The sequence below is a fragment of the Bos javanicus genome, chromosome 17, assembly GCF_032452875.1.
Source record: "Bos javanicus breed banteng chromosome 17, ARS-OSU_banteng_1.0, whole genome shotgun sequence".
NCBI lineage: Eukaryota > Metazoa > Chordata > Mammalia > Artiodactyla > Bovidae > Bos > Bos javanicus.
In genome coordinates, this window is record NC_083884.1 from 48,757,948 (window position 1) to 48,785,711 (window position 27,764).

Sequence of the window (27,764 nt, forward strand, 5' to 3'; positions counted from 1 at the left end):
AATATTCAGGGGCAGGATATGTGGCTCACTAGCTTCGCTAAAGGAAGACTAGGCTGAAGTGCTCAAGATTTATTGAATGTTTGTGGACAAAGAATGTGAATGTCCCCACTCATTAAGAATTGCGTGTTTCCAGAAGCGGGACTGGGTACCCATGGAATGAACCAGGTATGGAGCCAGAAAGTAAGAGAGTTCAAAATATAGAGAGGGCTTATCGAAAGGATGCAGAAGTCAACTCAAAATATCTCCGATGGCCATGGCTGGGGTGATTTGGGCACCAAAAAAAGTAATAGGAGCTACAGAGTCACATACTGAGTTGGCCCAAAATTCATTTTGTAAGAGTGAATTAAGCCAGAAAGGAAAACACCAATACAGTATATTAACACATATATATGGAATTTAGAAAGATGGTAACGATAACCCTATATGCGAGACAGCAAGAGACACAGATGTATAGAACAGTCTTTTGGACTCTGTGGGAGAGGGCGAGGGTGGGATGATTTGGGAGAATGGCACTGAAACATATATATTATCATGTGTGAAATGGATCACCAGTCCAGGTTCGATGCATGAGACAGGGTACTCTGGGCTGGTGCACTGGGATGACCCAGAGGAATGGGATGAGGAGGGAGGTGGGAGGGGGGTTCAGGATGGGGAACATATGTACACCCGTGGCGGATTCATGTCAATGTATGGCAAAACCACTACAATATTGTAAAGTAATTAGCCTCCAATTAAAATAAATAAATTTATTTTTTTAAAAATTTATTCTGTAAGATGGCACCAAAAAACCCAAACGAACTTTTTGGCCAACCCAATAAAATAAAAATAAATAGCCATGAGTCCATGTTGATATAACTATATAAATAATTGAACAAGTAACTAGGGTCAAACAGACAACTCTTCTTGTAGTAGAATTCCAATTAACCAATGTAGGAGTGGTAGAAATAGAAAATCATCATTACACAAACAGTGCAGTAAAGAATGTTGGAGCAAAGACCCATTAATAGGGAATTCCCTGGCAGTTGAGTGGTTACAACTTGGTGCTTCTGTGGTCAGGATACGATCCCTGGTTGGAAAACTAAAGTTCTGCAAGCTGCACACACAGCATAGTCAACAAAAAAAGCATTATTATGTGATTCTTATGTGATTCTTTTTTATGTGATTCTTCCCCTGTGGCGTGACCCAGAAAGGGGAGCTTGTATTCCCTTGTCTGTGTCTTCTCCAAGCCTTCCCTTCTCCCCTCCCACTTTTACAACCAGCAACCAATCCCAGACACAGCCAATCGTATGCTCCTTACTTAAGGGAGAAATATGGAATCCTTCCCTTTGTGTATGTTAAACATGAGCGACGAGGACCAGACCACATTAAACCTTGCATCTGAGTCCAGTAGGGATTGGAGAATCCAGTGAGATACTCTCTATGCCCCGCCCCCAAACATTGGCGAAATGATAAAATCAACTGTATTCTAAGGCCATCAATTTTTTTCCAAAAAATGGAGATAAAAAGGAAAGACAAGCAGCTAAACAGCAGTTACAAGGAGTGTAGAAACTTTCATTGGCAGAAAACTGCAAAAATGAGAAACTTAAGAGCCAAACAAAGAACACCTTGCCTATAAATTGCCTGCCACAGTTGCTGGTCCCTAGTTCATTTCACATCTGCTATTATTATTTTCCACTAGTACTCATGCAACTACCAGCACATCTGCAAGATGTTAGGGCACCCCACGTGGCCAGTGACAGCCTCACACTGTCAAAAAAGAAAAGATCCCAAGAACCAAGAAGAGCCATTGAACAGAGAACGAGGTCAGTGACACTAAGACTGTGCATTGTACCTCATAACAGCATTGATGAATACATGCACAAGTGCAGTCCTCAGGCTTTTGTGGAAAGGGAAATCCACTCATTTGGCAAGTCTGACGCTCTCGCTTCCTGTGAGAGTGTCAGCTCCACATGTGCTGGAACACTGCTCTGCTCACATCCACCACCCCAGCCCCTTGGAGCGTCTGGCACCCAGGAGGCAAAAATACCTGCCAGCTGAATGAGTGAATAAGCAAGAGAAGGAACAGTTTTGCCGTAAATTCCAACAGGAGTTTGCCCTAAAATCCAAACAGGTGAGGGTGAGAAAAGAATGGAGAGAGGGAGAAAAGAAATGAAAAATGTCCCAGGTGTGCAGAGCGGACTCTGTGTGCATCATAGCCTGGAGGCTGATGGTAACTGTTCCTACCTAAATAATGGTCCCCACCATCACATCCTGCTCATTTGACACCCAGGATGAGGCACCAGTAGGAGCTACAGTGTATTTAAGACAACAGGGAAGAATGAGATTCTTGGGAGGGTTTTCATCAGAGATCAGATCAGATCAGATCAGTCGCTCAGTCATGTCCGACTCTTTGCGACCCCATGAATCGCAGCACGCCAGGCCTCCCTGTCCATCACCAACTCCCGGAGTTCACTGAGACTCACGTCCATCGAGTCAGTGATGCCATCCAGCCATCTCATCCTCTGTCATCCCCTTCCCCTCTTGCCCCCAATCCCTCCCAGCATCAGAGTCTTTTCCAATGAGTCAACTTAAAGATATCCCAGGGCTGATCTCCTTCAGAATGGACTGGTTGGATCTCCTTGCAGTCCAAGGGACTCTCAAGAGTCTTCTCCAACACCACAGTTCAAAAGCATCAATTCTTCGGCGCTCAGCCTTCTTCACAGTCCAACTCTAACATCCATACATGACCACAGGAAAAACCATAGCCTTGACTAGACGAACCTTTGTTAGCAAAGTAATGTCTCTGCTTTTGAATATGCTATCTGGGTTGGTCATAACTTTCCTTCCAAGGAGTAAGCATCTTTTAATTTCATGGCTGCAGTCATCATCTGTAGTGATTTTGGAGCCCCAAAAAATAAAGTCTGACACTGTTTCCACTGTTTCCCCATCTATTTCCCATGAAGTGATGGGACCAGATGCCATGATCTTCGTTTTCTGAATGTTGAGCTTTAAGCCAACTTTTTCACTCTCCACTTTCACTTTCATCAAGAGGCTTTTGAGTTCCTCTTCACTTTCTGCCATAAGGGTGGTGTCATCTGCATATCTGAGGTTATTGATATTTCCCCCGGCAATCTTGGTTCCAGCTTGTGTTTCTTCCAGTCCAGCGTTTCTCATGATGTACTCTGCATATAAGTTAAATAAACAGGTGACAATATACAGCCTTGATGAAGGTGCACGGGAAAATGTCCCAGGAGTCAGGAGGGTCAACTGGAATTAACTTGTCGGACATGTCACTTATTTCAGAGCTGCAGATAACACGGTCTTTATTGTGGCCCCTTATATAGAAACAGTAGCCCTGGGTTTACACTCACCTAACAAATAACCTTTTAAAAGAGTTCTTAGCCCAAAGATCCTCAGAAGAAAAAGACATTTAAAATAACATGTGCTAAGTCACTTCAGTCATGTCTGACTCTGTGCAACTCTATGAACCGCAGCCTGCAAGGCTCCCCTCGTCATAGGATTCACCAGGCAAGAACACTGGAGTGGGTTGCCATTTCCTCATTTAGACTATTTACAATAGGCAAGACATGGAAACAACCTAAACGTCCATCAACAGATGAATGGATAATGAAAATGTGGTGCATACACACATTGGAATATTACTTGGCCACAGAAAAAGAATGAAATAATGTCATTTGCAACAACATGGATAGGCCTGGAGATTATCATACTAAGTGAAATCAGTCAGACAGACGAAGACAAATATGTAATGTCACTTTTCTGTGGAATCTAAAATTTGACAGAAATGAACTTATCTATGAAACCAAAACAGACTCAGGGACATAGAGAACAGACTTACGGTTGCCAAGGGGGAGGGATGGATTTGGAGGTTGGGGTTAGCAGAAACAAACTATCATATATAAAATGGATAAACAATAAGGTCTTACTGTATGGTACAGGGAACTAACTATATTCAGTATCCTGTGATAATCTATAACAGAGAAGAATATTTTTTAAAAAATGTATATGTGTATAACCGAATCACTTTGCTTTACAGCAGAAATTAACACAACATTGGAAATCAACTATACTTGAGTAAAAAATAAAAGAAATACTATCTGAAGTAACCATAAACAGAAACATATATCTTAGGAAAAATATAAAAACTACCACTTTTGCTTGAATACTGCCATTTCAAATCATATTTACATTGACAAAGAATTCTGTTTGTCAAAAACATCTTCAGTAACACTAAGTAGCTCAAAAGCCATATGAAATTACTTACGTTCAACCATTTTTGACCCACAAAACAGTAATTTCGTGTGGTTTAACCTACTAATGTGCTATAGAGTTCATAATCGTGGAAGTATTTATGAGGCAATTCATTCCATACAAACTACTGTTCACTTGCTTGGAAAGGTTAAGTTTTTTTCTAATAGGCACCTGGATGATCCTTCACTAAGCAACTTTCACAAATTTCAAATAGTCCTTATTTAATTTTGGTGTTTATAACTACCAAATACTTATTACAGTGTTCAGAAATCAAAAAAAGTGAGTGCTAAAATAAGTTCACATACTATACCATACAGGAAAAAAAGTTTTAAATACTAAAAAAGTGGAGGGAATTTCCTGGTGGTCCAGTGGTTAGTCCCTGAGCTTCCACTGCAGAGGGTACAGGTTTGATCCCTGGTCTAGCAATCAAGATCTTGCTTGTTGCATGGCGAGGCCAATCAATAAATAAAATTTTAAAGTTGAAAAGTATACCTTGTAGGAAAAATATAAGTATTCAAATGAAACACCTGTCATAAAGCTAGACAAGTTCAATACTTTGTTCTATAGAAAACTGTGCTGTATAGTGTCAGACAAAAAATCTATGATTCATGCAACTTCCCTGCCCACTAACTTCAATCAATAGCCCCCAAATAAAAGTCAATGTGTGTTTTAATAATAACACAATGAATAATGCTAATGACAATATCATAAGATGATTTATTCCATACTGTTTCTCCCAAGAAGAATGATTTTCCTTCTAAAAGATAATGCATTACAGACTGAAGGAATCTGAAGACATTAAATTTTGAGGGTGTAAGAACAACAACAAGAAGAAAACCTGCAATGATACATCGCCTTTCAAGGTGAGGCGGCACTGTTTTCACGCCTTTATTTATTGTAACACACACACACGTACATAGAAGGTACTCCTTATGTTGAAAGGGTTGTATTGCCACATTTGTTTCCAGGAAGTCTTCAGGAAGAAGCAGGGTCCTGCAGTGCAACTACATCCAACTGTGACCCTAGTTTTAAGGAGCAAGACCGGCACCTATCTTAACCAAAAGACATTGGGGGTGCCAGGCTTCAACAGTACATGAACCGTGAACTTCCAGATGTTCAAGCTCGTTTTAGAAAAGGCAGAGGAACCAGAGATCAAATTGCCAACATCTGTTGGATCATCGAAAAAAGCAAGAGAGTTCCAGAAAAACATCTATTTCTGCTTTATTGATTACGTCAAAACCTTTGACTGTGTGGATCACAACAAACTGTGGAAAATCAGATGGGCATATCAGACAATATAACCTGCTTCCTGAGAAATCTGTATGCAGGTCAAGATGCAACAGTTAGAACTGGACATGGAACAACAAACTGGTTCCAAATCGGGAAAGGAGTGCATCAAGGCTGTATATTGTCACCCTGCTTATTTAACTTTTATGCAAAGTACATCGAGAGAAACTCTGGGCTGGATGAAGCACAAGCTGGAATCAAGATTGCTGAGAGAAATATCAATAACTTCAGATATGCAGATGATACCACCCTTATGGCGAAAGCGAAGAAGAACTAAAGAGCCTCTTGATGAAAGTGAAAGAGGAGAGTGAAAAAGTTGGCTTAAAACTCAACATTCAGAAAACTAAGATTATGGCAATTGGTCCCATCACTTCATGGCAAATAGATGGGGAAACAGTGGAAATAGTGGCAGACTTTACTTTGGGGGGGCTCCAAAATGACTGCAGATGGTGACTGCAGCCATGAAATTAAAAGATGTTCGCTCCTTGGAAGAAAAGTTATGACCAACCTAGACAGCATATTAAAAAGCAGAGACATAACTTTGCCAACAAAGGTCCGTCTGGTCAAGGCTATGGTTTTTTCAGTAGTCATGTATGGATATGAGAGTTGGACTATAAAGAAAGCTGAGCATCAAAGAACTGTTGCTTTTGAACTGTGGTGTTGGAAAAGACTCTTGAGAGTCCTTTGGACTGCAATGAGGTTCAACCAGTCCATCCTAAAGGAAATCAGTCCTGAATATTCATTGGAAGGACTGATGCTGGAACTGAAACTCCAATACTCTGGCCACCTGATGTGAAGAACTAACTCATTGGAAAAGACCCTGATGCTGGGAAAGATTGAGGTCAGGAGGAGAAGGGGACGACAGAGGATGAGATGGTCAGATGGCATCACCAACTCAATGGACATGAGTTTGAGTAAACTCTGGGAGTTGGTGATGGACAGGGAAGCCTAGTGTGCCGCAGTCCATGGGGTCACAAAGAGTCAGACACAACTGAGCGAATGAACTGAACTGAACTGAACTAGGCTGTACAATAGAACCTGGAGTTCTGTCCTAGATATGGATCAGAAATGGGACAATTATACAGATTTGAAAAGGCCAGGATTCCCTAACCACAGTTCCTCAGCCATAGAAGGGTGACAGATGAGCCACAAAAAACCCAAGGCTGGCCACATACTGGGGATATGGAAGCAACCTAAATACACATCAATACACAAATGGATACATAAAATGTGGCATGGGACTTCCCTGGTGGTCCAGTTGTTAAGAATCCGCCTGCCAATGCAGGGGAAAGGGTCTGGATCCCTGGTGGGGCAAGATCCCACCTGCCACAGAGCAGTGAAGCCCATGCGCTCCAACCACTGAGTAAACACACTGCAACAGAAAGTAGCTTCCACTTGCCCCAACTAGAGAAGGCCTGTGTGCAGCAATGAAGACCCAGAGCAACCAAAAATAAATAAATAATTTTTTTTTTTTTAAGAAAATGTGGCATGCACATACACTAGAATACTATTCAGCCTCTAAAAAGGAGGACATCGGTCGTCTGCAACAACATGGATGAACTTGGGGCATACTTATGCTCAGAGAAACAAGCCAGACATTGAAGGACAAATGGCAGGGGGTGGGGGGGGGGGGTGACTCCACCAATATGTGGGATCTAAAATAGGCAAACTCACGGAAGCATGAGTAGGATGAAAGAAGGTAGGGGAGGGAGAAACAGGAAGGTATTAGTCAAAAGGCACAAAGTTTCAGGAACTTCCCTGGTGGTCCAGTGGTTAGGACGCCATGCTCCCCACTGCAAGGGGCACCGGTTCTATCCCTGGTTGGGGAACTAAGAGAGTAAATCTTACGCATTTAAGTAAATCTCACCACAAGGGAAAAAAAAATCTCTTTTCTATTTAATTAAATTTGTAGCTATAGGAGATGATGGATGTTCACTAAATTTGCTGTGATAATCATTTCAAATCAAATCATTATGCCTGATGGCTCGCCCCTGATGGCTCAATCAGTAAAGAAGTTGCCTGCAATACAGGAAAGCTGGGTTCAGTTCCTGGGTTGGGAAGATCCTTGGAAGAAGAAAATGACAACCTACTCTAGTATTCTTGCCTGGGAAACCCCATGGACAGAAGAGCCTGGCAGGTTAAGGTCCATGGGGTCACAAGAGTTAGACAGGACTTAGCAAGAAACCACCACCTTAAATGGATACAGTTCTGCATGTCAATTATATCTCAGTAAAACTGGAAAAATGAAAACATTCTACTTGGGCAAACCCGATGCAAAGTTGACCCTAAATTGTGTGCTAATAAAGCCTGAGTTTACCCTTATTCGCTCTTAGCAATAATTCTATCTCTTCCACCACAGCAAACATTTTAAGAACATTCATCCAATATTAACTGAAGTCAAAGAATTGCTCAAGACGAGTAACTTGTTTACAGTGACTATTCCTGGTAAATAAACATGTGCCGACTGAATTAAAAAATGAAAGAAGGAAAGCAATTTTTTTTTAGGGTAAGACATAAAAACTTCCAAACTACTGGTTTACTCCATCGTTTTGTGTTAATGAATTTTATCCAAAAAGGTTACATGCTTAACTCCTGTGAAATTCTCTTAAGGATTACCTGGCTTCTTCAAGGACTTTTCCCATCACTTTGTTTTTATCTCCCTGGTTAACATCTTCATTTAAATCAGTTCCACCAAAGATGATTCCAAAAGGAATTCCATTACCTGCAAAATTAGGATACTTAACAAAGCACAGTTTACCTTTAAAACACCCTCTCACTAATTATCCCCAAGCATTGATATAAAAAACCAAAGTTCCCAAAACATATGGACTGGGTCATGTTGTTTGTTCAATTACATCCACCTCCCCTGAATAGATCAGGTATCACCATTGTGAACATGACATGGGGTTACTCATGTGAGGCAAGGCCATTTTAAATCAATATGCTTTAAATTTTAACATATGAAAAATGTTGTTAGCTTCCATCTATCAAAGTCAAGTATAATCATAATTCAAAAAGACACAAGTACCCCAATGTTCACTGCAGCACTATTTATAATATTTAGGACATGAAAGGAACCTACATATCCACTGATAGATGAGTTGATAAAGAAGTTGTGATATCACTGAGGAAAACAGAATTGAAAGATACACATGTACCCCAGTGTTCATCACAGCACTGTTTACAATAGCTAGGATATGGAAGCAACCTAGATGTCCATCGGCAGATGAATGGATAAGAAAGTTGTGGCACATATACACAATGGAATATTATTCGGCTATTAAAAAGAACACAGTTGAATCAGTTCTATTGAGGTGGATGAAACTGGAGCCTATTATACAAAGTGAAGTAAGTCAGAAAGAAAAACACCAATATAGTATATTAACACATATATCAGAGAAGGCAATGGCACCCCACTCCAGTACTCTTGCCTGGAAAATCCATGGACAGAGGAGCCTGGTAGGCTGCAGTCCATGGGGCTGCTACGAGTTGGACACAACTTTCATTTTTACTTTCATGCATTGGAGAAGGAAATGGCAACCCACTCCAGTGTTCTTGCCTGGAGAATCCCATGGACAGAGAAGCCTGGTGGGCTGCAGTCCATGGGGTCGCTAGAGTCGGACACGACTGAGTGACTTCCCTTTCACTTTTCACTTTCATGCACTGGAGAAGGAAATGGCAACCCACTCCAGTGTTCTTGCCTGGAGAATCCCAGGGACGGGGAAGCCTGGTGGGCTGCCATCTTTGGGGTCGCACAGAGTCGGACAACACATATATATGGAATTTAGAAAGATGGTAACGATGACCTTATGTGCAAGACAACAAAAGAGACAGATGTAAAGAACAGACTTTTGGACTCTGTGGGAGAAGGCGAGGGTGGGATGATTAGAGAGAGTAGCATTGAAACATGTATGTTACCATATGTGAAACAGATGGCCAGTCCAAGTTCAATGTTTGACACTGGGCACTCAAAGCTGGTGCACTGGGACAACCCAGAGGGATGGGATGGGGAGGGAGGTGTGAGGGGGGTTCAGGATGGAGGGACACATGTACACCCGTGGCTGATTCATGTCAGTGTATGGCAAAACCCACCACAATAATGTAAAGTAATTAGCCTCCAATTAAAATAAATTAATATTTTAAAGTTGTGATATATACATGTATATATATACATATATATATATAATGGAATATTACTCAGCCACAAAAAGTAATGAAACTGAGTCCGTTGTAGTGATGTGGATGAACTCAGAGTCTGTCATACAGAGTAAAGTCAGTCAGAAAAAGAAAAACAAATACTGTCTGTTAATGCATGAGGTTTTCCTGGTGGCTCAGTAGTAAAGAATCTGCCTGCTAATGCAGGAGATTCAAGTTTGATCCCTGGATTGGAAAGAATCCCTGGAGGAGGAAATGGTAATCCATTCCAGTATTATTGCCTGGGAAATCCCATGGACAGAGGTGTTTGATGGGCTATAATCCATGAGGGTCACAAAAGAGTCAGACATGACTTAGTGACTAAACAACAGCAATATTAACTCAAATGTTTGGAAGCTAGAAATATGGTACTGATGACTCTATTTGCAAGGCAAGAACAGAGCCACAGACGTAGAGAATGAACATGTGGACATAGCCAGGAAGGGGAGGGTGGGGATGAACTGAAAGAGTAGCACTGACATATGTACACTACCAGGTGTGAAACAGACAGCTAGTGGGAGCCTGCTGCAGATCGCAGGGAGCTCAGCTCGGTACACTGTGATGACCTAGAGGGGTGGGATGGGGGAGGTGGGAGTGAGGCTCAACACGGAGAGGATATCTGTATACACATATTAAACAGCTAACTCACATTGTTGTACTGCAGAAACTAACACAACACTGTAAGCCAATTATCCTCCAATTAAAAATTAAAATTAAAATAAATAAATAAAGCCAAGTGTATCATCCCTGGGAAATGAGTTAATTTGGAACTGCTGGTGTTTATGACGGGAAAAGACGGCTTCAAATGTAGACCTGCTATTCATGGTATCAGTCACCATGACGGCGAGGAACCAGGAGGGAAAGGAAAGAGACACAGACTGTATCTTTCAGGAACATGCAGTATGATGAATTACGGAGGGCACAAAGGTATGGGAACCAAAAATATCTGAGATGCTGCGAATGTCAAGTGCAAAAAGATTCCACCCCCTCCCCCCAGGAGCATATTTATTCTGAATGATGAGCCCTAAACTGATGGAAGGCACATTTCCTGCCTTGGTAATCTCAAAAGGCATGGAGCATGCACAGATCAAGTTAAACACGTGCTCATCAAATAGGGCTTCCCAGAAGGACTTCCAAAGGTCAATAAAAATTTCAAAAGAGCAAAAGCAAACCACTAAACAGACCAGATCTAATTTGAGTTCATACTGGGGTTTCTCAAACAAACCATCGCTGCTGCTGCTAAATCGCTTCAGTCGTGTCCAACTCTGTGCGACCCCATAGACAGCAGCCCACCAGGCTCCCCCGTCCCTGGGATTCCCCAGGCAAGAACACTGGAGTGGGTTGCCATTTCCTTCTCCAGTGCATGAAACTGAAAAGTGAAAGTGAAGTCGCTCAGTCATATCCGACTCTTAGTGACCCCATGGACTGCAGCCTACCAGGCTCCTCCGTCCCTGGGATTTTCCAGGCAAGAGTACTGGAGTGGGTTGCCATTGCCTTCTCCACTACAGAGATTCAACATTGCAATGAAAAAGTAGTGATCTTTCCTTGTATTTACCTTAGAAGTCTTTTGTCATGAAAAGGAGCAGATTTTATTTTTTTTCTTTCTAGTGAAGTGCCTCTCATTTCACAGCCTTTAGATACTAAGCACTCTGACAATACACAGGAGGTACAGAAAGGCGGTAAGTAAAAAATTCAAATGAAAACTTTAAAAAGGAATTTAAGTAAAACAAAAAAAATCAAGAGCATTTTGATGAACACAATGTGTGTAATAAAATGATCAACATAAATTTCTCTGTACAAAGAATATCTGTGAAAAGATAAGCAGAAAAACCTAGCTGCCATTGCCTCTATGGAAAGAACCCCGGGTACTTCCCTGGTGGTCCAGTGATTAGGACTCATGCTTTCACTGCCACGGGCACGAGTTCGATCCCTGGTCAGGGAACTAATATCCCACAAACTTCTTGGTGTGGCAGGGGAAAAAAAAAAAAGGAACCCAGAAGATCACAAATCTGGGATGGTAGAGAAACTTACTTTTTCTCTCTATAACATTTTATATTGCTTGCCTTTCTTACTATTGGCAGGTGTGACCTTTTCCAAAAATACACACAGCCAGACGTGGAAAAGCAGACCATGTAGAGAGGATTTACCTTCTGCCAGGGGCTTAGACTTTGGGGGATGTTAAGATTTTAGCACATGGGATGGACATGAACCTTTGGGGACCAGAGAAAGGTCTGTGGCAGTTAAAATAATGGCCCCGAAAGATGTCCATCCATAATTCCCGGGATCTGTGATTATGTTACACAGAAAGGAGAAATCAAGGTTTTGACAAATCTTTCCCTTTGTTTCTTGTTGAGAATAGGCTTTAGGCTTGAATCTAGCAAGGAACAGACATCAGGTGGCTTTAAGAAGCCAGGTTCAGGAAACCATGAGATTTTTTTTCTCAGCAGACGATTGGGAGTGACAAATGGTCAGCACAAGCACTGATTTTGAAAGATCACTAAGTTATGTGCTTAAATATACCATATGTATGTGTGCATGCTCAGTCGTGTTTGACTCTTTGCAACCCCATGGATTGCAGCCTGCCAGGCTCTGCTGTTCATGGGATTTCCCAGGCAAGAATGCTGGATGGGTTGCCATTTCCTTCTCCAGGGGATCTTCCCGGAGCAGGGATTGAACCTTTGTCTCCTGCATCTCCTGCTTTGGCAGGCAGATTCTTTACCGCTGCACCATTGGGCGACACCTATATGGGAAAAGAGGGTCCTACTTCCTATGGTGCAGGAGCGGGAGACAGAGCTAGAAGATTAATAAGGCTGATGCTGGGAGGGATTGGGGGCAGGAGGAGAAGGGGATGACAGAGGATGAGATGGCTGGATGGCATCACTGACTCGATGGACGTGAGTTTGGGTGACTCCTGGAGTTGGTGATGGACAGGGAGGCCTGGCGTGCTGCGATTCATGGGGTTGCAAAGAGTCAGACATGACTGAACGACTGAACTGAACTGATAGTGCAGGGAAACAGGAAGTCACCTTTAGCAGTGAAATGTCTGAAAATTTCAGAAGTTGATACATCTTGCTGAGTGAAGTGTTACTCCTGTATGATGATTACTATAGATAATGTAGGGCCTCAAGTGACATACTATCTCCTGAAAAGCTGCCACTGCCATGTCATTTAATTCATGTTTGGAAAAAGCCACTTGTGGCTCAACAACAAAATTATCTGTCTTGCCTCCACTCGGTTGCCACCGGGCTCTCAGTGAAGTCAAGCCGAACTTGGAAGGGAAAAGAAGAAATATCCAAAAATTGTAAATAAAGCCAAGAGAATGATTGCATGCACATCCTTTCAAGGTGCAAGAAAGCAGTATTTAAAGGTTCCCTGTGGATTAGTTTTCTAAGACTGTTGTGTGACTTCAGTATTTACTATTAATTAAAAGTTCTTACTCTGTGAAGTTGTAGTTAGGAATAGACTAATATAGTTATATAGGTAGTTGTAGAGTTCCCAGTAGGGAATTATAGATAGAGAGGGACACCTAGGGAACTTTGGGAGACCACTGTAAATTAACAAGCACTCAAGAAAAATACCAGGATTATTTTTCTAGATTCCACATATATGTGTTAATATGCAATATTTGTTTTTCTCTTCCTGACTTACTGCACTTTGTATGACAGATTCTAGATCCATCCACATCACTGCAAATGACTCAATTTCATTCATTTTTATGACTGAGTAATATTCCATTGTACATATGTGCCACATCTTTATTCTTCATCTGTCGTCGGACACTAGGCTGTTTCCTCATTGTGGCTATTGTAAATAGAGCTGCCAGGAACACTAGGGTACGTGGCCTTTTGAATTATGGTTTTCTCAGAGTATATGCCCAGTAATAGGATTGCTGGGTCATATAATGGCTCTATTTTTAGCTTTTTTAGGAGCCCCCATACTATTCTCCACAGTGGCTGTATCAATTTACATATGTGGAATCTGGAAAAATGGTACAGATGAACCTACTTCCAGGGCAGGAATAGAGATGCAGACATAGAGACCAGACATGTGGACATGGGGTGGGTAATGGCGGGGTGGGAGGGGGTGTTGGACTAACTGGGAGAATAGCGATGACACACACACAGTACCATGTATAGAACACAGAGCTGGTGGGAAGCTGCTGTAGACAGAGAGCTTAGCCCGAAGCTTACAGGTGATTGCCCTGCTGGACACTAACCAGTTCTACAGCCAACCCCATCCTAATATTCTTTTAAAAACCTTATTATTTCTTTATTTTTGGCTGCACTGGGTCTTCCTTGCCAAGTGCGGGCTTTCTCTACTGCCACAAGCCGGGGCCTCCTCTTTGTTGGGGTGCACGGGCTTCTCATAGCAGTGGCTCTCCTGCAGTAAGGCATGGGCTCCAGGGTGCATGGGCTTCAGTAGTTGCAGCACGCGAGCACAGTAGTTGTGAAACACAGGCTTAGTTGCCCCGAGGTGTGTGGGATCTTCCCATGCCAGGGATTGAACCTGTGTCCCCTGCATGGACAGGCAGATTTTTAACTACTGGACCACCAGGGAAGTCCTCATCCTAACAGTCTTTACTAAATTGCCCACTCAAGTCTCAGCTCCCCAAATGCTCTTTAAATTGGCTTTAGCATCTTAGTAGTTTCCTCATTAATAAATTGAGTAAACTCTCTCCTATGTGCTCACTTCTACATTTTGTGAAAGAGCCCCATTTTTAACTTTTGAACATTAGATTTTGAGTGAAGAAAAACACATCAAAAACATTCACGATAAGACTCTTAATGTAGTAAAAACAGCTTCGATATACATCCAATCTCAACTGGCGTAGTTACATTATTTTAGAAAATCCATCTGTTAAGAACACACCGAAAAGATGATTGTGTTCCTTCCATTTTGGAGCCGGATAAATGGGATAAACTGTTTCATCTATGTTTCAAGTTGACCTTATAGGCACTGCTGGTTTTCGTGACTGCTAGCATTTCACCCCGAAGAGAGGGGCTTACCTTGCAAAAGTCTGCCTCCTCTATACAAATGCAGAGCCACAGCTGCCTCCAAGTTTTCTGCCTTGATGAAGTTTGAGATTTCAGATGGACTTTCAAAGTCAAAGGCATCTTTCAGAATACACACATGACCTGCAGCTTCTAGATGGTCCCTTTATCAAAAAATAAACAGAAAAAAGATAGGAAAACAAAAAATTAAAATGGAACATGTTGCTGCTGTGGTCAAAACTTTAAATCAATCAAAAGATTCATTAAACCAAAAGTTAATAATACATATCTTCTGAATTGTCCTCTAGAAGCAATCCACCTAAAAGACATTCATCCATCAGCCTCAAATACCAGAACTGGGACTGGGACCAGGGCTGGGACCAAGGGTAGCAGGAAAGAAAGAGTAAATGTTAGTCGCTTCAGTTGTGTCTGACTCTTTGTGACCCCATGGACTATAGCCCACCAGGCTCCTCTGTCCATGGAATTCTCCAGGCGAGAATACGAGAGTGGGTTGCCATTCCATTCTCCAGGGGATCTTCCCAGCTCAGGGATCAAACCCAGTCTCCTGCATTGCAGGCAGATTCTTTCTCATCTGCGCCACCAGAGAAGTTCCATCAACACAAACAGAGATCAGTATAAAATTACAGTCCATACCCCTCATAATACAGTTGGGCTTTTCCATACACAAAATGGTGATCAACTTTTTAATGTGATCATCTTTTCAATGTAGACTATTTGGAAAGTCTGCCATAGGCTTCAAGAAATAAACACTACTATACTGGGGAAACAGGCACAAGCTCTTCTGTGGGCAAAGTAGCAACCACTAACAGATTTAAAATGCACACACTCTGTGATCAAATAACTTCCCTTCTCAGAATTGATCTAAAAGCACACTAGGGTACGAGTGCAACACATGCATCCAAGAGTAAGCACTGAGGAAGCAAAAAAGTAAGCACATGTCCTCAGTGTGCAACAGGAGGGGACCAGTTATATTACAGTGAGTATGAGGCCATCAAGCCCTGATGCTGTGAAGAAAATGCAGATCACTGTGACATTACTTAGAATGAACTCAATACACACTGTTAATGAAAAGAGAGCAAAGTGAAGAACCCTGTGTATATATAGCATGTGTGCATAGAATATCTGTAGAAAGATTTAGAAGAAATAGGTAACAATGATTCTGTCTAAAGAGATCCAGGGACCAGAGCTTTTTTGCACGTCTAGACCCTTTTGCATGGCTAGATACTTTGACCAGGTACATACATTATTTTTAATATAGTAAGTCCCTAACGTACATATGAGTTCCATTCTGAGAGCATGTTCGTAAGTCCAATTTATTGGTAAGTCCAACAAAGTTAGCCTGAGTACCCAGCTAATACTATCAGCTATATATTACTGTACTGTAATAGGTTTGTAATACTTTTCACACAAATAATACATAAAAAGGAAACAAACACAAAAAAATAGAGAAAACATTTTTAACCCTATAGTATAGAACCTTGAAAAGTACAGCAGTAACAGTTACATGACTGCTGCTTTTGCGCTTGCTTCCAGACTTCCTGGGCTTGAAATAAAGATACTGCACCTCTGTCCTCCATATAGTACTCACAGTAAAGTACACAAAAGCATAACCAACTTGTAGACAATGCACACATGTGACAATGTATGCCAGACACAGGACTAACTTATATGGTTAACATGTGAATGCACACTCTGCATTTTCTAAAATCTGCAATGTTCATAAGTGGAACTTCTTGTAATTGCTTGAGGTGTATGTGTGTGAGCATGTGAATGTACAGCCAATCCAACTTGGCCTCTCCCTTGATTAAAACCCTCAAATGGCTAAGAGTAGAGAGCTCAATTGTCAACTCTGCGAGAATGGGGCATGCATCTGTCTTGCTTACTGAATAAAGCAAGCAGTGATGGCTGGATGTGTCTCTGGGATCAAGGCCAAGTGCCCTAGCCTAGCACACAGTGCCCTTCATATCCCACTTCCCCTGCAAGGCCAAGTGCATCCCACTCTTGCCATCCTTAGCTCCAGTCCTGCCCTTCCATCTGGAGGATGTCCAATGCATCATGCCTTCTGAGCCCCCTGACATGGCCCCAACATTCTCCAACACCAGCCCCCTTCAGTGAAATTTGACAGCCTCTGCTCCTAATGCAGCTGTCCCCTCACTATTTCCATTGTTCTCCAAGCCTATCGCTACCACCATCCCTCTGGGCTGCAGTCATATGAGCAAGGCAGTCACATCATACTTAGAGCTCCTATTACAGAACTGAAAACCAACAAGGACCTGCTATAGCACAGGGGACTCTATACTCAATATCTTGTAATAATCTATAACGGAAAAGAATCTGAAAAAAGAATATATAGCTATGATTGAATCACTTTGTTGTACACCTGAAATGAACACAACACTGTAAATCAACTATACTCCAAAAACAAAATCGGAAAAGAACAAACAGAAAAACACAAAATCAGCACATTGGTGGCAATCAAGGACACTTAAAATTACTCTTGAAAAGTTCTTAAATCATCCAGAAGGTACTGGAGTACAAAGTTCAAACCTAACACAGCCATTTTCCCCCTAATTCCAGAGATAATAAAGATGGTTATTCTTCAGCTGAACATCAGAGGAGTTAGCTGGGTGGCACTTAGGAGCAATATTGTATCAAATAATAAGAGTAAACATAGAAGAACAAGGATCTAGAACATTCAATCCAAATGATCATAAAATGACCAACTTCCTTACACAGGGGGAGCCTCAGGAGAACTCAGGTCTTCAGAAGATACATTAGATTCAAATCTTCAAGCCCACCTCCACTCTGGGAAATATGGCGAGAATCATCACCGATACTACTACGTGAATGATGAATTTTTTCTCTCTCTGTTTTCTCTTTTGTGTTGTAAATTAAATGCAAGGCTGCAGCTATCACCTTGCCAAGAAAGAAAAACTAAGGTCTGGAGACGAGTTGGCTTCTGTTCTTACAACATATTGAGTATCTTTATCTTGTCATTTCTGCTGTTAATGCTGATTGACCACTGTCACTGCCCCCCACCCCCCGACCACCCCCCCACCCCCTACCACCACCACCTAACCCCCTCAACTCCTTTAGAAATGATGATGGTAACTGTTAAGCAGAACCAGGATAGAAGCCTGCAGGCTGTCTAGTTATCTGCTCACTTCAGCCTAAAAATACACATCATGCAAAAATAAGGACACCACAAACTTCAGAGTATAACTGTGAAATGACTGTTATTCCATCTTTAAAACTCTAAAATGAGAAGCCAAAAACAAAGGTGTTGGGAAATGGAAAGGAAACAGTTTGAATTCTACTTAGGAAATTTATACCTGAGAGATTTCTGGCTGATGCAGAATCTACAGGGCAGGGCATATTGGATTGGGTGACAGGGTATAGACAATGCCTTGTTCTTTGTCTATTAAACGCATTTTCAAATGGCATTTCAACACTAGCTTTATGATCTCATAAATATTTAAAAATAGTCTTTTTTTTTTTTAATCTTAATTCTCTATGGACCAAGACTTGAGCCTTGTTTTCTGCCGATTTGTATCAGGTTGGCCAAAAAGTTCTTTCTGGCTTTTCCATAAGATCTTAAGGAAATAACACTTTTAAATTGCTTTGTTCTTGTTCCTTCTGAAACCAAGCAGGACCCTGTGGGGCTCCGGGGCACAGGAGCCTTTCTGTTCAGCTTCCATGACTTCCACTGAGTTCCAAAAGGCAGGTTCAAACAGTTGCTAATCAGAGAAGGAAGGGGATACAGAGGCAAGAGAGGAACAGCCAAGAAGCAACTGTTTGCTTCTGGTCAAAGTTTAAGATTACTTGAGTACAGGCCATGAATACACCCTAATCCTATCCTGGTTTGAGATTAACTGAGTACAGGCCATGCACACACCCTAATCCTATCAGCAACACTACCCTTGGACCATTGCTATAAAAATCCTCACCAATTTCTTCAGGGTTGGGACACAGAGTTTCAAGGGCTCCCCTTTGCCTGGGAAAGCAATAAAGCTATTCTTTTCTACCCAAAACTCTGTCTCCGAGATTTGATTTGTTAGGGAAACCACTGACTGAAACCACCTGCCCTGGCCAGGCACCATAGTAACCACTTACGTGAGTTCTGTTAAACAGGAGGTCCTCAAAAGGAATGTAGAACTAACAAGTTAGCATCAACCAGAAGAATTCAGGAAAAGTCAAAAGGAAAGAGGAGACGCCAGTACCTAAGTCCTACTAACCTCCCAGAATCCTTCTCGCTGGAATCTATCTTGGCTGAGCCATGCAATCGCCGTCAGGAAGGACCCTGAGTCAGAAGTATCGGCCACAGACAACCTGGAAACTAGCCTCATTACCATAAAACTGAGACTGCGAATCACGTGGCAGAGCAGTTCTCCTGGGTTCTCTTACCCTGCTGCTCTCCATCCAAGTCCCCTTCCCAAAAAAGTCTCTTGCTTTGTCAGCACATGTATTTCCTCCAACAATTCATTGCCACGTGTTAGACAAGAGCCCACTCTCAGGCCCTGGAAGGGATCCCCCTTCCTGCAACAGATTTGGCACCAGTGCACAGAGGCTGACCTTTCAGCATCACTGGGCTTCCCCAGTAGCCCAGCAGGTAAAGAATCTGCCTGCAGTGCAGAAGACCCCGGTTCAATTCCTGGGTCGGGAAGATCCACTGGAGAAGGGATAGGCTACCCACTCCATTATTCTTAGGCTTCCCTGGTGGCTCAGCTGGTAAAGAATCTGACTGCAATGTGGGAGGCCTGGGTTTGATCCCTGGGTTGGGAACATCCCCTGGAGAAGGAAACAGCTACCCACTCCAGTATTCTGGCCTGGAGAATTGGGGTCGCAAAGAGTCAGACATGACTGAGTGACTTTCACTCTTCACTTGTCATGAGTGATAACTTGATTCAACTAATAAATTCCCCGAGCACCTGTTATGTCCCAGGAACTCTGGCTTATTTGGCTTAACAAAGGCTTTTTTTTTTTTTTTTTTTTTGAGAACAAAAGCATCTCCAACAAATTAAGAGGCTTTGAGCATGTTCTAGAAATTGACTAAACCTCCTTGCACATCCCTGACTCAAGATTCAAAGATTCAGTAGGACTCTATCTGCTTCCACTTGGCTGAAAGCCATCCTATTTAACTGAGTGCACAAACAGAGCTTAATCATTTGTGTGTTTAGCCTATGTGGATTTTGATAAGCTATGATGTCTCCATTAAAAAAAAAAAAAAAAAAGGCAAGAAAAACTGATATAGGGCAGGCAACACGAACTGCATCCCATTCCATAGTCATGAGCCCCTGCATGATCCTGAGACAGGAAACAGGAATCTAATATTCCTTAAGGCCATCTCACCTTGTGGGCCTCTAAGTGTGAGCAGCTGGCGGGGCCCACTGATTCTCATAGAACATTGCACCTAATGTCAACCTGGTGTTGACATTAATGTCCCATGATGTCAACCTGGCTCAACTATGGTTCACTGGGGGGAAAGAATGTCATGTCACTGGTGGGGTGAAGTCACCTGTGTTGAAGTGTAAGATGTCACACTCTGATAATATTTCAAGAAGTTCTGAGACGTGGGACTTCCCAGGTGGTCCAGTGGTTGACAGTCTACTTACCAATGCAGGGGACATGGATTCAATCCCTGGTCCGGGAAGATCCCACATGCCTAGGCGCAACTAAACCTGTGTGCCACAACTACTGAGCCCACAAGCCATAACTACTGAGCCTGCACCCTAGACCCCTAGCTCTGCAACAAGAGAAGCCACCACAATGAGAAGCCCGTGCAGCACCATGAAGAATAGCCCCTGCTCACTGCAACTAGAGAAAGCCCATATGCAGCAACAGAGACCTAGTGCAGCCAAAAATAATTAAGTAAATAAAAACTTTTTTAAGAAAGGAAGTTCAGGTAAGTTAAGAGAAACCATGCTGGTCTTGAAACCATGATGAAGCTCAGCAAGATGAAGACCTGTCAAGGCAATGCCCACATGAACCCGTGAGCCCCAGCTCAGGAGAGTAAACTGGAGAGAACACTGCCCCCCTTGCCTCTCCATAAATGCAGTGAGATAATAACAGCACATTTGTGGGACATGGTGTTACCTTGCATATTATCTCTTTTGGTGAGTTCTGCAAACTGTAAAGTGAATCTACTTTTTAATGTGATTCTAGTGGATTCTTATACTTGAGAGATAACTGTTAGGAAGTCACTCTTTTTAAAATAACGCAAACATATAGTCACAAAACAGGTAAAGCATCTAGATCAGGTCTCCTGAACCCAAAAGACTGCTGAGCTCAGACTGATGAAGTAAATGAACTTGGGGCAAAGGGGAGACAACAAGAAATGAGGGGTCCTACATCAAATGGAAGAGACAGGTCCCATCTGCAGGGTGAGTCCTACATTGTCTAATAATAAAGCCAACTGAGCACTGCAAATGTGGCAAGTTGAAAAAAGATGTGCTGAGTGTAAAATATATGTACAGGGACTTCCCTGGTGGTCCAGTGGCTAAGACTGCACTCCCAATGCAGGGGGCCTGGGTTCGATCCCTGGTCAGAGAACTAGATCCCACATGCTACAACTAAGAGTTCGCATGCCACAGCTAAAGATCTTGCATGCCACAACTAAGACCCAGTGCAATCAAATAAATAAATACAGCGCAATCATAATTTTTGTATTGACATGTTGAAATAATATTTGGATATACTGAGTTCATAAGACTGTATTATTAAAATTAATTTGATCGTTTCTGCTTTGTTTAAAGTGACTACTAGAATGTTTTAAATGACACAGTGGCTCTCTTTATGTCTAAACACATGGATTACATCCTCTTCAGCTCTAGAACCCCCTCATGGATCACTGCCTTGTCGTGGAGAAGAGGGTTGCATAGCAATGAAGCTGTGAGCCATGCCATGCAGGGCCACCCAAGGTGGACGGGTCACAGTGAAGAGTTCTGACAAAACGTGGTCCACTGGATAAGGGAATGGCAAATCGCTCCAGTATTCTTACCGAGAGAACCCCATGGACAGTATGAAAAGGCAAAAAGATACGACACCAGAAGATGAGCCCCCCAGTTTGGAAGGTGTCCAGTATGCTACCGGAGAAGAGTGGAGGGCAATCATGAATAGCTCCAAAAAGAGTGACGTGGTTGGGCCAAAGTGGAAACGACACTCACTTGTGGATGTGTCTGGTGATGAAAGTAAAGTCTGATGCTATAAAGAGCAATACTGCATAGGAACCTGGAATGTCAGGTCCATGAATCCAGGTAAACTGGACAGGATCAAGCAGGAGATGCAAGAGTGAACATCGACATTTTAAGGATCAGTGAACCAAAATGGATAGAAATGGGCAAATTTAGTTCAGATGACCATTATATCTACTATTGTGGGCAAGAATCCCTTAGAAGAAATGGAGTAGCCCTCAGTCAACAAAAATGTCCAAAATGCAGTACTTGGGTGCAATCTCAAAAATGACAGAATGATCTCTGTTCATTTCTAAGTAAACCATTCAACAACACAGTAATCCAAGTCAATGCCCCAACCACAAATGCTGAAAAAGCTGAAGTTGATTGGTTCTATGAAGACCTACAAGACCTTCTAGAATTAACACCAAAAAAAGATGTCCTTTGCATCATAGGGGATTAGAATGCTAAAGTAGGAAGTCAAGGGATACCTACAACATTTATTTTTCCCTTAAACCTTCAAAAATTGATGCTTTTGAACTGTGGTGTCGGAGAAGACTCTTGAGAGTCCCTTGGACTACAAGATCAAACCAGTCAATCCTAAAGGGAATCAGTCCTGAATATTCACTGGAAGCTGAAACTCTAATACTTTGGCTACTTGATGTGAAGAACTGACTCACTGGAAAAGACTCTGATACTGGAAAAGATTGAAGGCAGGAAGAGAAGCGGAGACAGCGGATGAGATGGTTGGATGGCATCACTGACTCGATGGACATGAGTTTGAGCAAGCTCTGGGGGGTGGTGATGGACAGAGAAGCCCAGCTTGCTGCAGTCCATGGGGTCACAAACAGTCAGACACAACTGAGTGACTCAACTGAACTGAACTAAAACTTCAAGAGTTCAGAGGTCTGCTTTTTCTCTTTCCTTTACTGATAAGTATCAGTAAAGCTTTCACTCTGAAATATGTCACCTCTGTCAACTAAAAATTGGCACTTGCCAAGAGCATTTGCCAGTTTCTACATAGCTCAGTTGGTAAATCATCTGCCTGCAATGCAGGAGACCTGGGTTCAATTCCTGGGTCAGGAAGATTCCCTGGAGAAGGAAATGGCAAAGCACTCGAGTATTCTTGCCTGGAGAATCCCATGGACAGAGGAGCCTGACAGGCTACAGTCTAAGGGATCGCAAGAGTCAGACACGACTTAGCGACTAAACCACCACCACCACCACCAAACAAGAACAAGGGCATTTGCCATCTGCTCCTGTGGAGATTGAACCCTATGCTGATGCAGCTATTGATCTTCAATACGGGCTGAGGGAATCCAAGGTGGAATGAGACACTCTGTGTTCCAGGGAATCTGGTGGGACAGGTCTTTAGATAGATATTTCCAGGAACTGATTTCATGATCCCAAACTTTGTATCTCTTCATATCTAGGAAAGCACTAAATCCCTTCATGGTGACATCGGCTTCTCATGACTAGCAAAAAACCTTGTGTAAAGTAAGTGCTCAATTGCATTGAACTCCCCTATTGATCTTCCTTCTTCCCATTGCCTCTTTGGAGCAGTCTCTCAGAGCTATCAGAGGTGCTGTCTCCCAGGCTGCAGCCCTCATTTTACCCCAAATAAAACTTAGCTCGCAACTCTCACGTTGCACTTTTTTGTCGACACTTCGATAACATCCATTTCCACTTCCCCTCTTCCTTGAACATCCGCATCCCTCATTTCAGTGTGAAGCACTCAACTCCAGGATCCAATCAGAGCTTGCCACCTATGCATACAACCAGCCCAGGGCAGGCACTCTGGGACTTGGGACTGCATTTTCAGGGACTCAGACTTGTGTTTCTTGCTGAAAGTGAAAGTGAAGTCGCTCAGTTGTGTCCGACTCTTTGCAGATCCCATGGACGGTAGCCTACCAGGCTCCGCCGTCCATGGGATACCGTCCATGGGATCTTCCAGGCAAGAATACTGGAGTGCGCTGCCATTTCCTTCTCCAGGGGATCTGCCCAACCCAGGGATCAAACCCAGGTTTCCTGAACTGCAGACAGACACTTTACTGTCTGAGCCAGCAGGGAGAGTTCTGTTTCTTGCTGGGCTTAAACTGAATAGATATAGAGTTGGGAGGTGCCAGCAAAGAAAACCTGACAAGCATGGGAAGTGGATACAAGACAGAGAGAGCAACTGACTCCCATCCATACTATCTTAAAAGTAACATCATGCCCGAAGTCTGCCCTACCTTCAGACTTTTTCTAGGATAAGCAGCTAAATCCCTTTCCTTGTCCATGTGATTAGGGTTGGGTTTTCAGTGACATGAGGCTGCAAATCTCTGTTACTATTATAGACCATCGGATTAGAGCCTTTCTTGTTCCTGATCTAAAATCCTGTCTAGCTTCTCATAAACCATCAGGGTCTCTAATCACAGAGGTGATCTTTCCCCGAGGCCCTTCATCCCTTCCACAGCAACAGTACTCTGACCTCAGAGGGTCACAAAGCCCCTCCCTGTCCCCTATTTCTTGTTTGTAGCAAAAGGCTTTCGTTTCCTAGACCCTCCCAAGAGTTCCAAAGAGCAGACTCAAGCAGTTATTAATTAGGGAAGGGAGGGAACATAGAATAGAAGCAACCATCAATTGCTCAAAACAAAACAAAAAAATAATAAAGAAAAATTTTTAAAAGAAAAACAAACTCCCAAAAATAGAAAATAAAATAAGAAAGGATAATTTAGTGATAAAGCAAGAGTCCTGCTCACAGACATAAAGAACAAACTTACAGGTTGCCCAGAAGATGGATGAAGGGTAAGGATAGTTCCAAAGTTTGAGATTGACTTATACACACTGTTGTATTGTAAATGAGTAGTCAACAAGGACCTATTGTATAGCACAGGGAACCTGCTCAATGCTATGTGGCAGCTTGGATGACAAGGGAGTTTAGGGGAGAATGGATACATGGATACGCATGGCTGAGTCCCTTCACTGTTCACCTGAAACTATCACAGCATTGCTTGTTAATCAGCTATACTCCAGTACAAAATAAAACGTTTTAAAAAAGGAAAATTACAGCAGCAACAACAAAAAGAAAACCGGATATCTCAAGTTAAGGAATTGAGGACTTTTCTATGTATTGGGAAGATGCAAGAGTCTGGGCTTGCTGAATTCATTCCTTTGGTATGCACCTCAGCTATCTGGGGCCAGTATCATGGGTTTTCACATCCTGAGATTCCTCAGGCTGCAGTCTGATGTCTGCTATTAATAGATGGCAGGTATTTTTTCCTTCCTGAGTGTCCTCAGGGCTCACCAGCTCACCATCAGTGGCGGCTGCAATCGCCAATGACTGTGACGTCCTTGTCTACTGATATGGCAGGAAATATTCAATTTTTCACATCTCTTACATCATCTCTCTCCTCTGCTACATCATCCCAGGTCCTTCCAAATCATTTTCAAGCCTGTACTCTCCCTTTGTTCCTATGTCACCCACCTCAGTCCCTCACTCCCAAATCTTGCTAGCATTCAATCCAGAACCTTCACCTGGCAGCTGCCCTCTCTTGCTAACTCTTCAGATGCCTCCACTTCTCAACTCCACAAGCTGCTTCCTGTCTCAGGGCATCCCCCAGAAATGCTGTTCTCAACCTTTCTCCCTCTTCATCCAATTAACCCACAGGTTTTAAGCTCAAGCTTAAAAAGTTATTTCTCTTGGGATTTTTCCAGTGACCCAGCAGTTAAGGTTCCATATTTCCAATGCATAGGGCGTGGGTTCCATCCCTGGTTGGGGAACTAAGAGTCCACGTGCTGTGCAGTGTGGCCAAAGTAAATAAATAATAAAAAATAAATAAAAAGTTTTTTTCTCATATGCAAACATTCACAGCAGCCCTAATCATAGTAGCTAGTTAAGTGCAAACAACTCAAATGTCCTTCAGCTGATGGATGGACAAGCAACATGTGATATGGCCATAAATGGAATATATTATTCCGCTATAAAAGAATTAAGTACTGATGCATTCTGCAGAGCCTTCAGAAAGGACCATATAGAGTATGATTTCATTTATATGAGATGTCCAAAAGAGGCAAATCCATGGGGACAGAAAGATTATTGGCTGCCTGGAGCTTGGGGAGGGGCACTGGGGGGCGGAGGGGAAGATGACAGCTAATGGGTCTGGGGTGCCTTTTGAGATGGTTAAAAATGTTCTGAAATGAGATAGTGGTGATGGTTGTGTGACTTTATGAATATACTAAAAACCACTGAATTGGATGCTTTAAAAGGGTGAATTTTATGGTATGTGAATTATATCTCAATTAAAAAAACTGCATGAGAAAGGAAAAGCTATTTCTCTGGGGAGCCTCCCAGACCCTCTAGAAATAGATCTGTCTTTTGAACACAGTCTTGTGTGTGTGTGTGTGTGTGTGTGTGAGCGCACTCAATCATGTCCAACTCTTTGTAACCCCATGGACTGTAGCCTGCCAGGGTCCTCTGCCCATGGAATTTTCCAAGCAACAATAATGGAGCAGGTTGCCATTTCCTACTCCAGGGGATCTTTCCGACCCAGGGATCAAACCCACGTCTCTTGTGTCTCCTGCATTGGCAGGTGGAACACACTCTTTCCACCTGGCAGTTCTTCCTAGCATTGATCATATTGTAATTAAAGAATCTGTGTGATTGTACATTCGTGCTAGAATGCTGAAACCTTCTTTCAAATGACGGCATAGCGTTGAGCTGATGTGCTAAAAATTCTCTGGCTGAGCAGCTGCTGGCTTCTGCAGGGCTAACCTGTCTTCCTCTGTTCCAGAGCCTTCCCAGCTCTGTGCCCCTGGAGATGTGCAATAATAAATATTTGCTGAATGAAAACAATAAGCAACAATGATTTTATCAGGGGAAAAGATGAAAGCCTTTTCTCACTGACTTAATGTACACCTGCAGTTTCTGAAACTGGGCAGGACCCTGTGGGGCTTCCGGGTATGGAAGCCTTTATAAGAAATAGGCTTCATACAGCCTCGGTGACCTTCCCTGAGGTCCAAAGAGCAGGTTCAAATAGTTGTTCATCAGGGAAGGGAGGGGTTGCGGAGACAAGGGAAGAGCAGTCAAGAAACAATACTGCAGCTTTGGGACAGGGTCCTGGTTCCATGTCAAGGGGTACATAGAACAGTATCTTTGAGCTCTTCTGCAGAGCCAAACCCCCAGCAACACTTGGTGGTTACAGCAGAATTCAGACCTATACCAGCAGAGGGTCCCTGGGCAGTAGGGTCAGGGCTGTACTACATGTGATGATATTTGCTTTCCTCCTTTTTTTTTCCCCTCCAGTGCATTTCCACAAAGTCTTCTGTTTGCTTCTGTTATCTAAACTACTTCCCATCAAATAAAATCACACTGTGTTTCAGATGCAGGAAAAAGAGAACACACAACTACACACTCCTGTACAAAGTCTGGCTCTCTCAACACAGGGACATTGCATTCACTCTGGTGTCAGAGCCCTGGTCCAAGCACCAACTTTTAGAACTCCCTACTCTGCTGTGTGATTCTGGTTTTTTGTTTTTAATTTTGGGGCCCCACCAAAAAATTAAAAATTAAATTGAACCTACACCCTCTGCATTAGAACTGTAGAGTCTAAACTACTGAATCCCCAAGGAAGTCCCAGAACTGTGGACCCAGCAAGCCTCAATCTTTCACCACCTTTTCTTGTTTTCCACCTCTTGTTCTTTTTTTTTTGGCCAAAATAGGTAGCTTGTGGGATCTTAATTCCCCAACCAGGAATTGAACCAGGGCCCTCAGCAATGAAAGTGCTGAGCCCTGACCACTGGACCACCAGGGAAGTTCCTTCTTTTCCATCTCTTTTCTTGCATTTTCTTTTCTACTAAAAAGATGCATAGC

The 27,764-nt window shown here is 42.7% G+C and overlaps 1 protein-coding gene and 1 non-coding gene across 4 annotated transcripts in view; both read right to left on the reverse strand.

The window, feature by feature from the left end:
* Positions 1 to 27,764, reverse strand: part of GLT1D1 (glycosyltransferase 1 domain containing 1) — a 117,902-nt gene that overhangs the window by 83,326 nt on the left and 6,812 nt on the right. For all 3 annotated transcript variants that reach the window (XM_061384526.1, XM_061384525.1, XM_061384527.1), the window contains exons 2-3: positions 14,739 to 14,887; positions 8,155 to 8,260 (exon numbers count right to left, since the gene is read on the reverse strand). In XM_061384526.1, coding sequence (XP_061240510.1) covers positions 8,155 to 8,260; positions 14,739 to 14,887 — 255 coding nt within the window. The remainder of the gene's footprint in view (positions 1 to 8,154; positions 8,261 to 14,738; positions 14,888 to 27,764) is intronic.
* Positions 27,633 to 27,705, reverse strand: TRNAE-UUC (transfer RNA glutamic acid (anticodon UUC)). The gene has a single exon. It is a non-coding gene; the product is annotated as a tRNA-Glu (tRNA).